Source organism: Schistocerca piceifrons, chromosome 2 (genome assembly GCF_021461385.2).
Source record: "Schistocerca piceifrons isolate TAMUIC-IGC-003096 chromosome 2, iqSchPice1.1, whole genome shotgun sequence".
NCBI lineage: Eukaryota > Metazoa > Arthropoda > Insecta > Orthoptera > Acrididae > Schistocerca > Schistocerca piceifrons.
Genome location: NC_060139.1, coordinates 241,575,751 through 241,592,158, shown reverse-complemented (window position 1 = coordinate 241,592,158; position 16,408 = coordinate 241,575,751). Strand labels below are relative to the sequence as shown.

General features: G+C 42.3%; 1 protein-coding gene across 1 annotated transcript in view; it reads right to left on the bottom strand.

The window, feature by feature from the left end:
- LOC124775282 (juvenile hormone acid O-methyltransferase-like) overlaps positions 1-16,064 on the bottom strand; it is a 46,652-nt gene extending 30,588 nt beyond the window's left edge. Inside the window, exons 1-2 of the mRNA XM_047250119.1 lie at positions 15,912-16,064; positions 6,029-6,249 (exon numbers count right to left, since the gene is read on the bottom strand). Of these exons, the coding sequence (XP_047106075.1) occupies positions 6,029-6,249; positions 15,912-16,064 (374 nt within the window). The remainder of the gene's footprint in view (positions 1-6,028; positions 6,250-15,911) is intronic.
- Between the last annotated feature and the right edge of the window lie 344 nt (positions 16,065-16,408).

Below are 16,408 nucleotides of genomic sequence, written 5' to 3'. Positions count from 1 at the left end.
CGAAACTACAAGTTTAAAGTTGAAGGTAGACATAAAACGTCGTCCGAAATAGTACTGAATGTTGACGTAGAAAATTATTTTGAACTATTTGTTCAGGAGCCTACTCTAAGTGTAAATGGCTGCGAAAACATAACTGGCCTCTTGGCAACAAAAAATCCTGACCAAATAGGGAGCATTATCACTGATATCACACCACATCACAACGTCGTTGTATCAATACTGAATATCACAACATCCAAATCCACCAAATATAAACGCTAAATATATTTATTTAAAAAGGCAGATAAAACTCGCTTGATGACTTCTGAAGAGACAATCTCCAACACTTCCAATCTAACCACGTAAGCATAGAACAGATGTTTAAATTCAAAGAAAAAGTACTATTGCCGCGCGGGACAGCCGCGTGGTCTGGGCGTCTTGTCACGGCCCGCGCGGCTGCCCCCGTCGGAGGTTCGAATCCTCACTCGGGGATGGATATGTGTGTTGTCCTTCGCGTCAGTTAGTTTAAGTTAGGTTAAGTAGTGTGTAAGCTTAGGGACCGATGATCTCAGCAGTTTGGTCTCGTAAGATCTTACCACAAATTTCCAATTTTTCACTGGCTATTGCCACCTAGAATAACTCCGAAAGATAGGAGCCGAAATGGGATGCTATAGTTTGGTACTTATTTTCTGATAGCGGCTATCGAGACGAATCCAGTGATGTGTAACAGTAGGTCTTTGAAGGTCAACGAAGGCCAAAAAAGTGGCATGAATGTCCATTTACAGAAGGTGTTCGAAGTGATTACCATTGGTATCAATGCAGTTCTGCAATCTTCTTATCATGGATTGAGTGGTATTCCTTATCACTTCGGCACTTATCGAAGAACATGCACTCACAATTGTCTCTCGTATATTCTAAACAGTAAATATTCGCCGAATACGGCGTATCCACGTAACGTGCTATTGACAAGCAATCACCATTCGACGGTAATAGCAACACTAATAGGAACGGTAAGACTAGTATCGTCGAATCAAGCGAATGTGAATGAGGTATTCCTTCGAAGAACAAGTCGATATGCTTCTCATTTACGGAGAATGCCATCGAAATTCAGTGAGAGCTAGAGACTTACACGCTGAAAGATATCTCAACGTACTCACCGTACACGTCGTACCTTTAAATATGTGTATGATAAATTGAGAAGAACTGGATGTTTAACGCATCGGAAACATAACCGGCAAATGAAAGTTACTAACGAGGTTACGGAAATTGGTATTCTTACCACTGTGGTTCGAGATCCTTGCGTTGGTTCGCGTCAAATCGCAAGGGAATCTGGCATGAACCAGAGTAGTGTTGTTCGTGTTCTGCATCGCCATAAATATCATCCGTATTATATCAGTCTCCACCAAGAATTAACTGGTACGATTTGTATGGGTCGCAATGAACTCTACCAATGGGCTCAACTTCAGATTCAGAGGGATGACACATTTATTAATTTGATTTTAGTTACTGACGAGTCTACATTCACGAACCATTGAAATGTTAATTCGGATAACATGCATTATTGGGCAACTGAAAGTCCATGTTGGCTGCGGCAAATTGCTCAACTTTATATTCCCGAAAGTCATAAGATGTACATTTTTAACACATATTTAATTTCTGGGCTGACAGCAACGCGAAGTCTGAAACACTGATAATTTCTTGTTGCCTCATTTGGCAAGTGCAGTAGATATGATTTTATTCATACAAATATGGAAAATGAAGCTTTGTGGATGAGATACGTTCGCTTTATTAGACAGTTCTCTTGTGAATTTGTTATTTTCTCTATTTTGTATCCTTAAGAGATTTAGGTCCTATATGATGAACTTACGTTGTGTTCTTTAATAGCAGCCGAAGTTTAGGTTGAATGTTAGAACTTAATTGGAACTACCTTCAGTACCACCACAACTCGTATCCATACTGACATCAGTGTTCATCTGTCGGATAAACTCTAGCGTACGATTCCAGCCGTCAGCTTCGACAAATGACTCATACTGCACCCAAGTTTTCAAAATGGCGAACAGTACTTGTAAACGTTTCCATAGCGCCAAAATATAATCACGAACTATAATAGCGCGAAAAACCTTATTTACAGTTATGGAAACTAACGAGACAACCACGAGAAAATGGGGTTTTGTAGGTGTAGAAAGTAACATCTAACAATCTCCGAATCACAATAACAGTAAAATATAGGAAACACAAGAAAGTTAGGAACAAGACATACCTAGCGAAAAATCACGTAAGCTGACAAATCGCGGTATAAACAAACTGAGTCGAGAAATATAGCTTACATGGAACGACCAATTTCAGTACAGAAATGTACTAAAGAAAATCGCACTAAAGCTCTAACGAAAAATCACGAAAACTGACGAAATGTGATACCGACAACGGGTTGAGCTGTATAGCTCGCCTCGAAACCCAGGTACCAATACAAATATTGTACAAAAAACAGCACGACGCACCAAGGCAAAAATCACCAAATTTAAATTAACACGGCATCGATAACCTAAGTTGATCTATGTTTTTCAGATAGGTACGCCGATACCAAGGAATAAAATCTTAAAAGAAACGCAACACGCATAATGTAAATTCACGAAAACTAGCGAAGCGCAGTATCGACAATATGAGCTCACCTGTGTAATACAACTTAAAATACCAACACCAAATAAGAAAACAGCGTCCTCAAAAAAAGCTAAGTGATCACTTACAATGTCGGTGAATTTTCCGTTGCTTCCTGATGTTAATAACTGTTTGTACGATGAACGATAGGAAGTCTACACGATGAATCACCCCAGCCTCGGAAAGCATGACATATTGGAAGAAAGCAAGACTACAAATATGAGTGATGAGACAGATGAAGATAGCTAATGAGATTCTTGTCCGTACTTTTGTTGCTTCGTAAATTTGTGCTGTGCTCTTAGGTCCCTGCCTAACCACAACCCCGGAAATCACGACATATTCGAAGTAAAGAGTCACATATTTGAGATAAGCAAGACCATAAATATGACTGCTCCTCTTTTCACATGCAGCAATTTTATCTGTGCTAAGAGGTCCCAACCTAACCAGAACTTAGGAAATTGTTAGGTTTTCGGAAAAAAAGAGCCATGTATTTGTGATACCGGTAAACTAAAATTATGAGAATCAGCGATTGACATTGGCTATTGTATAACATCGCGTGGCTGGCTACGAGCAACGATAACGAATATATATAATAGCATGTATAACAGCTTATCTCCTCTGCATCGTAAACTCGTGACGTCACACATGACGCCATGGCTCAAAGCCGAGAATTGTTATCTTGTGCTAGAGTTGATCCAACCTATCGGTACAGAACCGAACTGTAGTTAGTATTAAATGTTCTTTGACGTACATTAGCAAAATGTCAGCGACTTGTGACGGTTAACTGTGTTTGTATTTTCTCATTCTGTATGTATCTTGTAATGTGTAGTCGTCATACACACGCAAATTTTTTGCCTGTTTTTGATTCTTCCAGTACGTCCCTATAAGATGATTCACATCTCAGATATGACCTACAACAAATTATTCTTTTAAGATTTATTGGAACAATTCTAAACAATTTATGTGAGTACCTTATATGTGTTATATTATCTAACGACTGTATGGTACTTTGTCATAGTTATACAAGGGGCTTTCAAAATGTAATCGAATACATTTTTTCTTGGCCAATATCGATTGAAAAAACGTGGAATTTGTTGGGGGACACCATAGAATATTCTCGCGTCAGCCCCTGTAATTGCATGGAGTTCCGATAGGTGGCAGAGCTTATACGTAGCCCTCAAAATATAACGGGCGTCAGTTCCAAGCAGAGAGCTGTCGTTGAGCTTCTTTTGCAGGAAACCAGACGACCAAAGATACTCGTAGGTGCTTGCAGAATGTCTACGGACAACTGGCAGTGATCAAAATCACGGTGAGTCTTTGAGCGAGACGTCTATCATTATCGCAACAAGGTCTCGCAAACCTGTCCATACAGCCGGCCAGCGGTGTGCACACAGCTGTGACTCCTGCAATGTTGGAAGGTGCGGACACCCTCATTAGAGGTGATCGGCGGATCACAGTCAGATACCTCGCTGCACAAGTGGACGTCTCTTTTCGAAGTGCTGACACACTCGTCCGCTAGATGGACACGCAATGGGTGTTCTCACTCATCCACCCCAAAGCCCGGATCTCGCACCTTTCGACTTCCACCTATTTGGCCCAAAGTAGGATGCACTCAGCAAGAAGCAGAACATGGATAATGGGGAAGTTACTGATGCAGCAAGATGCTGGCTACAAAATCGACCAGTAGAGTGTTACCACGCGGTCATACAGGCCCTTCAAGTAATGTGGCGTAAGACCGTTACATTGAACGGAGATTATGTTGAAAGAAAAAAGGATTTAGTAGCCAAATGGTGGAGAATAATATGGTAGATTGGAACCCTGAATAAAACAAACCTGTTTTCAGAAAAGAAGTGTTGCAACATGTCATTCTTAACGGTTCAAAATCTGCAGATGTAGAGGTAATTTCGGAAGTACCGCAGGGAAGCGTGATAGGACCTTTATTGTTTACAATATACATAAATGACTTAGTTGACAACATCGGTAGCTCCGTGAGGCTATTTGCAGATGACACGGTTGTCTACAAGAAAGTAGCAACATCAGAAGACTCGTACGTACTCCAGGAGGACCTGCAGAGGATTAATGCATGGTGCGACAGCTGGCAGCTTTCCCTAAACGTAGATAAATGTAATATAATGCGCATGCATAGGGGCAGAAATCCATTCCAGTACGATTATGCCGTAGGTGGTAAATCATTGAAAGCGGTAACGACCGTAAAATACTTAGGAGTTACTATCCGGAGCGATCTGAAGTGGAATGATCACATAAAACAAATAGTGGGAAAAGCAGGCGCCAGGTTGAGATTCATAGGAAGAATTCTAAGAAAATGTGACTCATCGACGAAAGAAGTAGCTTACAAAACGCTTGTTCGTCCGATTCTTGAGTATTGCTCATCAGTATGGGACCCTTACCAGGTTGGATTAATAGAAGAGATAGACATGATCCAGCGAAAAGCAGCGTGATTCGTCATGGGGACATTTAGTCAGCGCGAGAGCGTTACGGAGATGCTGAACAAGCTCCAGTGGCGGACACTTCAAGAAAGGCGTTACGCAATACGGAGAGGTTTATTATCGAAATTACGAGAGAGCACATTCCGGGAAGAGATGGGCAACATATTACTACCGCCCACATATATCTCGCGTAATGATCACAACGAAAAGATCCGAGAAATTAGAGCAAATACGGAGACTTACAAGCAGTCGTTCTTCCCACGCACAATTCGTGAATGGAACAGGGAAGGGGGGATCAGATAGTGGTACAATAAGTACCCTCCGCCACACACCGTAAGGTGGCTCGCGGAGTATAGATGTAGATGTAGATGTAGATAACTATACGTCGGTTGTACCGTACATAAGGCGTACTGAAGTTTATAGCGCACTTTTCCTCTTTCACTCTTATCTCTTACTTGGCTCGATTTGAGAATGATGTTGTGACCACAACTAATACCGACAAATATGGTACTCATTAAGCAGCTCTTCGGAGTTCCAAAATTAATTCTCCTTTATTACAAGTAGTGCTTTGAAATGTGTGTAGAGTACAGGATTTGGCAGCTAGAGACCAAATAACTTTTTATCGGCTTTTGGCGATGCTGAATAGGAAAGAAGTTAGTGCTTTTCAGAATTCCAGCTTTTGTCAGGAGAATTGTCAATGTACATACACATTATTCAGTTGCGTTGTCCTGAAGTGTGGTAATACATCTGTACTGACAGTCTACTAACAGTTCATGTGTGGTATACTTCTATCGAGCACAAAAGACATAGGTGAGTACAGACTTAAAATTGCTGGAACTCGCTGTGTGGTTACATCCTCGTGTACAGGAATCTATTGGCCACGGTGTCGAAGTGAAGTGTGAGCGGCTGGCTGTTGTAGATAACAAGATATTATGGTGAGTACGCACCTGGGGTTAGGCACCCAGTGCATCAGCATGAAGGCGAACACCTTGCCAAAGGGCGTGTACTGCCACACGGCGGAGTTCTCCAGATCAGGTTCCAAAAGGTCCAGGCGCTCGAAAGTGATGGCGCCAGCGTGTGAGTTGTGCTGCCTGCCGAACTCTACCATCTCTGGGCTGATGTCGCAGGCCACTAGTTTCGTGCCAGGTGGCAGCCGCGGGGCTAAAACCTGCAAAAGTACACAGATACGTTTTCTGGATAAGCTGTAACGCGCTTTACGGAATTATGTAGTGTATCGTTTATATTGTAAGTAGGCTGTGTAGGTTTTTTTATTGGTAACGCCACGTAGCGCTCTGTATGAAAATCACTGGCTGTGCTGTGTGCAGTCTGTGGCTGGTTTGCATTGTTGTTGGCTATTGTAGTGTTGGGCAGCTGGATGTTAACAGCGCGTAGCGTTGCGCAGTTGGAGGTGAGCCGCCAGCAGTGGTGGATGTGGGGAAGTGAGATGGCGAATTTTTGAGAATGGATATTCTGGAGGTGTGTCCATCAGAAACAGTTCATTTGTAAGAATGGATGTCATGAACTGATATATATATATATATATATATATATATATATATATATATATATATATATATATATTATGACTATTAAGGTAAATACATTGTTTGTTCTCTATTAAAAGCTTTCATTTGCTAACTATGCCTATCAGTAGTTAGTGCCTTCCGTAGTTTGAATCTGTTCGCTGTATTGCAGTAGTTCGAATAACGAAGATTTTTGTGAGGTAAGTGATTTGTGAAACGTATGGGTTAATGTTAGTCAGGGCCATTGTTTTGTAGGGATTTTTAAAAGTCAGATTGCGTTGCGCTAAAAATATTATGTCAGTTTAAGCACAGTCATTTATAAATGTTCATCAAAGGGGACGTTTCAATATGAGAAGGAGGAATCTGTTATGGGGTCATTCCATACCCCTGACAGAAGTGTGATGATACCGGTCTTCAGACCCATCGAAGATGGAGAACAAAGGGACAACAGATAAATAAAACCTACCATTGCACAATATACTACATTTCTGGCACCTAAGAGAAGCTTTTCTTTCCACCTGTCTGTAGATACCACACACGCGCACTCAGGAAGTCATGTGATCAAGCAACGTGTAAATGTCAGTCTGGTCCCATCTGGGTACGGTACTAGTTATGGCTTTTGCAAAACAATAGCATACTGCGCTGCCACCACTAATGTTTGAATTGTCGAATGGTTTCCATCTTTTAAGTTTCTTATAGGGCACCTTTCCTTATTTTGTAAAATCATAACAGTGACATATAAATAGCGACAGTTATAAGAACAAAATTAATTACTGATTGTCATTATGAAATATTATTTACCTCTGCAATGAAATATAATTAACCGCTGAACTGTGGTTTGAACTCGAATCCATGCCCTTTGTGGGTAGTCTTTTTACTAGTGTATGTATCCAAGTAAGTATCGCTTTCCGACTCAAAGCTTCAGTATTTGAGTAGCAATCTTCGAGTCCATCCATGACGTTCGCCTAGATAGTTCAGCAGGTACGACTGTTTCCCCCGGAAGGTAAAATTTAGGAAATTTGTGGCAAGGTTTTATGGGACCAAACTGCTGAGGTCATCAGTCCCTAAGCTTACGCACTGCTTAATCTAACTGAAACTAACTTACGCTACGGACAACACATACACCCATGCCCGAGGGTAGGACTCGAAACTCTGACAGGGGGAGCCGCCCGGACCGTGACAAGACGCCTCAGACCGCTCGGCTACCACGCGCGGCTCCCGGAAGGTGAGGAACACATCATTTATACACTTTGCAACAACGAATGATGAAGGACAATTCCAAGAAATACCAACTTTTCATCAATTATCTAGTATTTATGTATGTCTAAGTGTGCATAAGTTCTGTTTTGTGTGATGTGTGGCAGCGCTATATCCATAGAGATCCCAGGTATTTGTCAGTAGTCAGTTGGCAGATTTCTGCAGACACTTATCTGGATGAGCAGATTAGTTAAAGTTCACCTGTTCTTTTTTCAGACGTTGTTCTGAATAATGCACAATATCGAGGCGAGTTGCTGAATAGTTGCTTGTAATGTACCTCAGCCTTTGACGCTAATTACCAGTCACTGTTCCAATTCCCATCTGACAGGTGCTTTTGCAGATGTGTAACACCAACAGAATGGATCTCTCAGGTTTCAGTGGCATATGTGAGCCATCTCGGATGAGCTGTGGGTTGCTCAATGTGTGTGAGTGCCTGAATGTCTACAAGTCCTAAGGGCGTTCACATGTACTGTTGCTTTCAACGCAGTGCATCTTGGTCCCTAACAGACTGTGTCAGGAAGAATGCCTCATTGTGCCAGTCTACGAAGTTTGGTCATAATCATGAAAAAGCGCAGCAGATGAAAGATACTCCCACTGCAGTTAACCTAAGTGGTAAACAGTTTGCTGATACCACATTCAACATACTTAGCAGAGACCTCCACTTCGCAACCACTCCTAGGAATGAGCCTATTTCAAATTTCATCAGTGTAATGGAGCAAGTAAACAACACAAATCCACTAAATGTGGAAGACGAAATCCGCAGGAGAACTGCAGGTGATCACGAAGACGATAACTCCAAAATATAACATTTTCAACGACAGGAGGCTGGCTCTCACGAAACTCTGGAAAGACAGCAGCATCGCTGACAAAGGGAATTCCACAGTCGTTATGCAGCAGACTGATTACGACGAGAAAGTTCTGGAGGATTCAGCCATCTGGAATATGACCCTACAGTCAGCGTGGATGAGAAGACCAGGGTTGCCTTGAAGCCAACAAGTGTGCCTAAGAGGGTCACCAAACAACTATGATCAACAGCGGCAGTTCGACCTAGATTGTATGGACTGCCTAAAGTAGACAAACAGGGTGTCCACTCACCCAAGTGTCAGCAATATTGGTTCATCAACGCACCAAGCAGCTGAGTATTCTCCACATATGAGGGAGTGTATTCAGCACACCCAAAACCTAGAAAATTTCATACAACATCTCAAGGCACTACATACCACAGTACGTAACGAATGGTCAGTTCTGATTTGGTCTCCCTGTTTACCAAGATACCATTGACAGACTCACTGAAAATGATTGCAGAGAAATGTGAGGATCATATGGTGGACCTAAGTTGCCATATGCTGACTTCAACATATTTTCTGTATGGGGACTAATACTACCAGCAGACAGAAGGAACAGCTGTGGGCAGCTCCCTACCTCTATGGTTCTCAATCGATTCATGGAAATCTTTGAGAAAGAAGCATGGCTAGATACAAACGTACATTCTTTTTCAGGTAGGTAGGTGATACTTTTGTGATCTGTCTCTGTGATAGGGAACGGCTCAGTGAGTTTTTGGAACATATGAACTCACACCACGGAAATATAAAGTTCGCTGTGGGACTGGAGAAAGACAGCCAGCTGCCATTTCTGGATGTGTTAGTCAAAAGGAGAGCAAATGAGTTTGTCTTCAGTGTGTATAGCAAACCAGCACGCACTTTGTTGTACCTGCAAGGTAACAGCTGTCATCATCCATTGCAGAAGGATGGAGTTCTAACGACATTGTTCTACACACCTTGTCCCACCGAAATAAACTGACATCAGGAATAGAACATCTGCCCTCAGTCTTCTGCAATAAAGGATATAAGATAAAACAGATTCAGAAGGCCATCCAACCAGCCACTCTGCCACACGACAGAGAAGAAGAGCAAGATGAATCAACGACTGTGGCTTGCCTACCCAGTGCAGGAGCTATCAGGGCAAAGATCAGTAGGATTCTCAAGAAGCGTAACATCAAGTGTGTGTTCTGTCCACCTACCAAACTAAGAGGTCTACTGGGAAATGTGAAATATGTGAATTTTAAAATTTCCCTGGCTTGCAGGCGGTCGTCGTTTAATTCATTGTATTATATCTCGACTGGACACCTGCCAGTCATTTTCAGGTGAGCCATCTAAGACTGACAGGAAGCCCGAAATTTGTTTTAACGACGTAAACGATGGCTTTGGTTTACGAAAATCGAGATATCTAACATAGCTTGCCAATGTGGCATGTCGTACATTGGTCAAATAGTCAGGTTAGTGAACGTCAGATGCCAAGAACAGCAGAGGCACACATGGCTGCGATAGGAAACTAAATCAGCCATTCTCGAGCACTGACTGGAACTTAATCATATAATGATATATGAATAAAACGAGGTTCTGGAACAGATCACCAGATACTGGAACAGTTATTTAAGAGACTCAACAGAGATAAGAGTGGCAGAAAATCGCGGTATTGGGGTCTTGCACTGGCGCTGCTAAAAACACAACGACTGCAACAGTAGAACTCAAAAAAATGTATATAACTAAGGATATGGAGGAGGGGAACGAGTCCCAGACGGAGCACCAGATGCACCTTAACGAGAACAGCATGCCTGATCGCTGTCAGACACACTGGACCGAAAATGGAATTCCTCAGAACGATTGTAGTGGGAACGCTTCGCAAATGAAGCGCTTAGAATCGATCGTGGAGGGAGAAAGCAGAAGGTGTAAATGTTGGACCCATTCCACTCGACCAGCGATTCCATGTAGCACCTGCTGAAGATGAAGGTCGTGTTGACAAAGTACTGTGCAATGACGACACTGATATCTAGCAGAACAACCGACACCTCAAAATGTCAACAGATCGCCGGAAAGCCTAAAGAATTAGACTATATGATAAACCTTGGAGATAAATACCTTGCAACAACCGTGAGATTCAAAACTGGGCATTATTCTATTTATACCTTCGGGATCTAAAATTATACTCTGAAAAGGGATAAAGAATAATTCTACACTATGACATTCGCTTTCTTTAGCCCGTCAAGCATCGACATTGGGAAACTTCGTTTGTTTGTTTGTTCGTTCGTTATTCAGCGTTTGTTTGTTCGTTTCCAATTCATTCTGTTTCTCTTCAACCGATACTGCGCCTTTCCACCTTGTTAGCACTACACTATCATCTAAGTAGTTGCATAGCCGTTTCTGTTCGGATCAATGCAACGAAACGCGACACTAAAGCCCAGTCGCAAGTTGGTGATTCTCAACTCTCGGGAGGAAGGAGAGAAGGGGGACCTGTGATTAAAGTGCCTATTGCGTACAAAATCCACATGTATGGAAGAAGGTAATTTTTCCTGGTCTTCTTTTTCCATCTCGGCCGTCTGTATAACTTCCTGACTTCAGGAGTTGTATAAGACTTCCGACGGTCAGCTTAGCACACTGTTGAGCGTTGAGTGCTCATCAGATAACTCTAATGTCAAGCAGATGGGTTACGTATCACGATAATCGACAAGCAAACTCCTCTAGCACTCAGAAATACAATCAAGTGTCCCTGGCTCTTGTCGGTCAACGCTTCTTGCTCACTACCATACCACTAAATAGGATTCTGACTAGGGCATAAAATGAGAGACCGAGAACTCTTCTGCGTTCTAAGCTCTACAGAGGTGTGCATTTAACTAACTGTGAAAGCGCAAACATGCTATGGACTTTTACCCGCTGTTTCTAATTAGCTACCCTTATTCTACCAGAATATGTAGGGACTTGAGAAAGTAAGTTACACATGTCATCCCATGGTAAGGCCATTGTGCAACAGGAGTGGTGCGTTGCAAGAAGAGAGTAGAGTCCTTGCAGAATAGTGTGATTCATAGATATGCAGTCGTCAGGGCACCTATGGGGAGAGCGGTGGTGGTGGGGGCTATGGCCAGACACCGTAAGGGAAATACCGAGTGCTGGAGGGGAAATGCCGTTATAAACAGAAGCCTACGCTCACATTTTTTGTAAATATTAAATGCTGCCCTCTTCCCCCTTCCCCCCCCCCCCCTCCAGACCTATACCCACATCTCGGCTTTGGTTAATGTTTAAAAAGAATTCCGTTAAAAATGAAGCAATTTATTTTCGCCTGGCTTGTCATCATTCGTAACTTCCAGAGAGGCGTCATTAGTAACGAATTTTGAGTAAAACCATCACATTTCTCTTGTTGACATGTTAAAATTTGCTTCTTTTGCCAAAACACAGGGGAGTTTACACAGTGTCACCTCATTGCGTGTTGTGCATGCGGAGTTGCGAGATAATTCTGAAACGGTCTTTTATTAAGTTTGTTAAGTGAGAAAATGAGGAAAAATAAAGTCTACCATTTGTGAAAAAGCACATCCCCACTACAAAATAAATATGTGATGTCTTCACTTAGGTTATTCCAAAACCCACAGCATTCCTCATTTCATCAGATATCGATAGCCCTTAAAAATTACGTTCGTTGATTGAAAAAGTCTTTAGTTAGTGGAATAACGCGGTAGATTATGAAATTTTGCATAATAACCATATGGCAAGATATTCTCCTCCTTGTATGCTCTCATTTGCCAAAGCCTTATTTCAGTATCTCAAACCGTTTATGAAATGTGTGAATACTTCATTCTGTCTTTATCAGTGGCACGACGCGATTGCAAATGAGTGTGCTGCATTATATCAATTTTCTGCAGATTGGTGACAGATAGAGACCTCCACCGAAGTCTAAAGAAAAATCCAATATGTAAGCTAAATTTCATATGCAGCTACATAATATGTAATATGCACCGAACGTAAAATTATAGTGACCCCAATTTTTCCTTGGAAACGTTTTAGAATTGCGCGCAGTGTTTGACTTCCACATAAATATCACAATAACTATAACCATTAACGAAATGATGGGCACGTCATGACGAGCATAATAAATAAAGCTATAATGCAAAAATGATTTTTTTACCCAATAGCTTCTGTAAAAAAAAGCTGCAGGGCTTGCGCTTCGATTCTATCATCGACGACTGGCCAGAAGGTGGAAAGCACTGTCGGCCTCCCCTTCCGAATAAACAAATTAACTCGTCCCATTCCACCGACCTCTAACTAGTAAGGAGGTGCTAGTTCCATAGCATGGTGAATTAAAAAGTTTCGAGTATTTATCGCATCACATGCGTGCCTTTTCGCGTGCTGTCTTTTGCAAATAAACCTCTTTTCAAAATCTTGAACTGTTTATGAATTATGACGATTGTTATGACCAGCGACAGAAATGAGTGTGTTGCGCGCGATCGTAGCCCGGATATAAAAACCAGTAACTTGAGAACGAAATGAGATATCGTTCTGCTCTCAAATTTAAATTTAAGTTCGGTATCTTACCTACCTTTCACAGACAGCAATGTGTAAGGTAAAATGAACCATATGTAAAGTTAATGCAATGCACTTTTACCTCTGAAAATTCTTTAAAATTACGTACAACGTTTTATTTAATTTGATGCAACACATTAACGATGACGATTAATGAAAAGAAATTCAGTCCCTTATCGACCCAAGATATCAGATGGTAAGATGTGGGAAAATCAATTACCTTTCACAGAGTAGTTTGATGAAAGGAAAAAAATTAAAAGTGCAGCAGATGAAGCAGGGGAAAGGGAATATAAACGCTGAAAAAATTAGATTGACAGGAAGTGCAAAATATCTAAGCAGAAATGGCACAGAAAAAATGTAAGGATTCTGAAGCATATTCTACTAGGGGAAAGATAGTGCCTGCAGGAAAATTAAAAAGGCCTTTTGCGGGAAAAAAAGCAGCTGTATGAATATCAAGCGATCAGATGGTAAAGTAGTTCTAAGCAAAGAAGGGAAAGCTGGAAGGTGGAAGGAGTATATAGAGCAGCTAGACAAGGGTGATGAACTTGAAGGCAGTATTATAGAAGAGGATGTGGACGTAGATGCAGATTAGAGGGGAGATATGACACTGGGAGAAGAGATATGACACTCCGAGAAGAATTTGACAGAGCTCTGAAAGATCTAAGCCGAATCAAGGTCCACGGGGGTAGACGACACCCCGTCTTGGGAGAGTCAGCCATGACACCTGGCGTGCAAGATATATGAGACAGGCGAAATACCCTCAGACTTCAAGAAGAATGTAGTAATCTCAATTCCAAAGAAAGCAGTTGCTGACAGGTGCTAAATTACCGAATTTTCAGTTTAACAAGTCTTCGTTGCAAAATACTAACACGAATTCTTTACAGAAGAATGGAAAAACTTGTGGCAGCCGACCACGGGGAAGATCGCTTTGGATTCGGGAGAAATATAGGAAGATGCGAGGCAACATTGACCCTTCGACTTACCTTAGAAAATAGGTTAAAGGAAGATGAAACTACGTTTTTAGCATTTCTAGACTTAGAGAAAGCTTTTGACAATGTTGCCTGGAATACTCTCTTTGAAAATCTGAAGGTAGCAGTGGTACAATAGAAGGAGCGAAAGGTTATTTACAATTTGTACAGAAACAAACGGCAGTTATGACAGTCGAGCGGCATGAAAAGGAAGCACTGCTTGAGAACGGAGTGAGACAGGGTTGTAGCCTATAGACGACGTTATTTAATTTGTACATTGAGCAAGCAGTACAGGAAGCCAAAGAAAATTTTGGTGTAGAAATACCCGTAAAATCTGGAGAAGAAAAAAAACTTTGACGTTTGTCTGTGACTCTGTAATTCTATCAGAGACAGTAACAGACTTGGAAGAGCAGTTGGTGAGCGTGTTGGAAGGAAAATATAAGATGAACATTAACAAAATACAAACAAGAATAACGGAATGTAGTCTAATTAAATCAGGGGATACTAAGGGAATTAGATTAGGAAACGAGACACTTAAAGTAGTAGGTGAGTTTTGCTGTTTGGACAGAAAAATAACAGACGATGGCCGAAGTAGAGTGGCAATGACAAGAAAAGTATATCTTAAGAACAACAATTTGTTAACGTCGTATATGGATTTAAATGTGAGCCGCTCGTGCTCTCGCAGTAGCGTTCTTGCTTCCCGAGCACGGGGTCCCCGGTTCGATTCCCGGCGCAGTCAGGGATTTTCAACTGCCCCGAGATGACTGGACGTTGTTGTGTCGTCTTCATCATCATCATTCATCCCCATTACGGTCGGAGGAAGGCAGCGCCAAACCACCTCCATTAGGACCTTGCTTAGTACGGTGCGGGTCTCCAGCATCGTTCCCCTACGCTCTGTCAAGAAGCATGGGACTTCATTTCCACTTCCATAGATTGAAGTCTTAGGAAGTCTTTCCTGAAGGTATTTGTATGGAGCGTTGCCATGTATGGAAGTGAAACGTGGACGATAAACAGTTGAGAAAAAAGAGAGTAGAAGCTTTCGAAATGCGGTGCTACAGGAGAATACTAAAGATTAGATGTGTCGATCACGTAACTAATGAGGAGGCACTGAACAGAACTCGAGAGACAAGGTATTTGTGGCACAACTTGACCAAAAGAAAGGAACGGTTGATAGGACACTTTCTGAGACATCAAGGTATCACCAATTTAGTATTGGAGGGAAGTTTGGGGGAGGGGGGGGGTACAAAGAAATCGTAGAGGGAGACCAAGAGATGAATACGGTAAGCGGATCCATAAGGATGTAGGATGCTGTAGTTATTCGGAGATGAAGAGGCTCCCACAGGATAGAATAGCATTGGAAAGCTGTGTCAAAACAGTCTTCGGACTGAAGACTACGGCAACAACTTTTCTCTTAAAAGCGGATAATAAGTATTTCACAGCGGCCCGAACACGTGCTCTCAGCGTAGGCGAGCAGTGCACCGACAACAAAGCCGCGCTCAAAACGAAATGCAGGGAGCACGGCTGTAGCAGCGAAAGAATTAAAGCGCATTTACTTGCATTTATTCATTTTTTTTTAATGAGCAGCCATTCATTTTGACAAGTGTAGCTTTTTTGTAGGGCTTTCTGAATTTCCAGCACTGATTATGGTTTCCAGAAAGCAACAAAGTTTTTTTGGCTCGTCGAAGGATCCGAGAGAGTATTAATGTGACTGGAAGGAACTGATGTAGCGCCTACCTTGCTGGCGATGTCGCCGGGCCCGCAACCGATGTCTAGCGCGGGCAATGGCGGCTCGGGCCACGTGAGGAGCGGCCACAGCTGTTCAACATGTTTCGCGGCAGTCACCACGAGGTCCGCGCCGTTGCGACTGTACATCTCTGGCTTGTCCATGCTGCTCAACTGTCTGCGACACTCGCCTTCAACAGCAAGATGCTGATGCCTGTACAACAGAAATGGGCAGGTATAAGCTCAATCTAGCGAAGATTAGCGGGAAGAAAGAAGGAGATTACATCACGCCAACGCTGAAGTACACAAAATGGTTCAAATGGTTCTGGGCACTATGGGATTTAACATCTGAGGTCATCGGTCCCCTAGAACTTAGAACTACTTAAACCTAACTAACCTAAGGACATCACACACATCCATGCCCGAGGCAGGAATCGAACCTGCAACCGTAGCAGCAGCGTAGTTCCGGACTACAGCGTCTAGAACCGCTCGGTCACAACGGCCGGCGC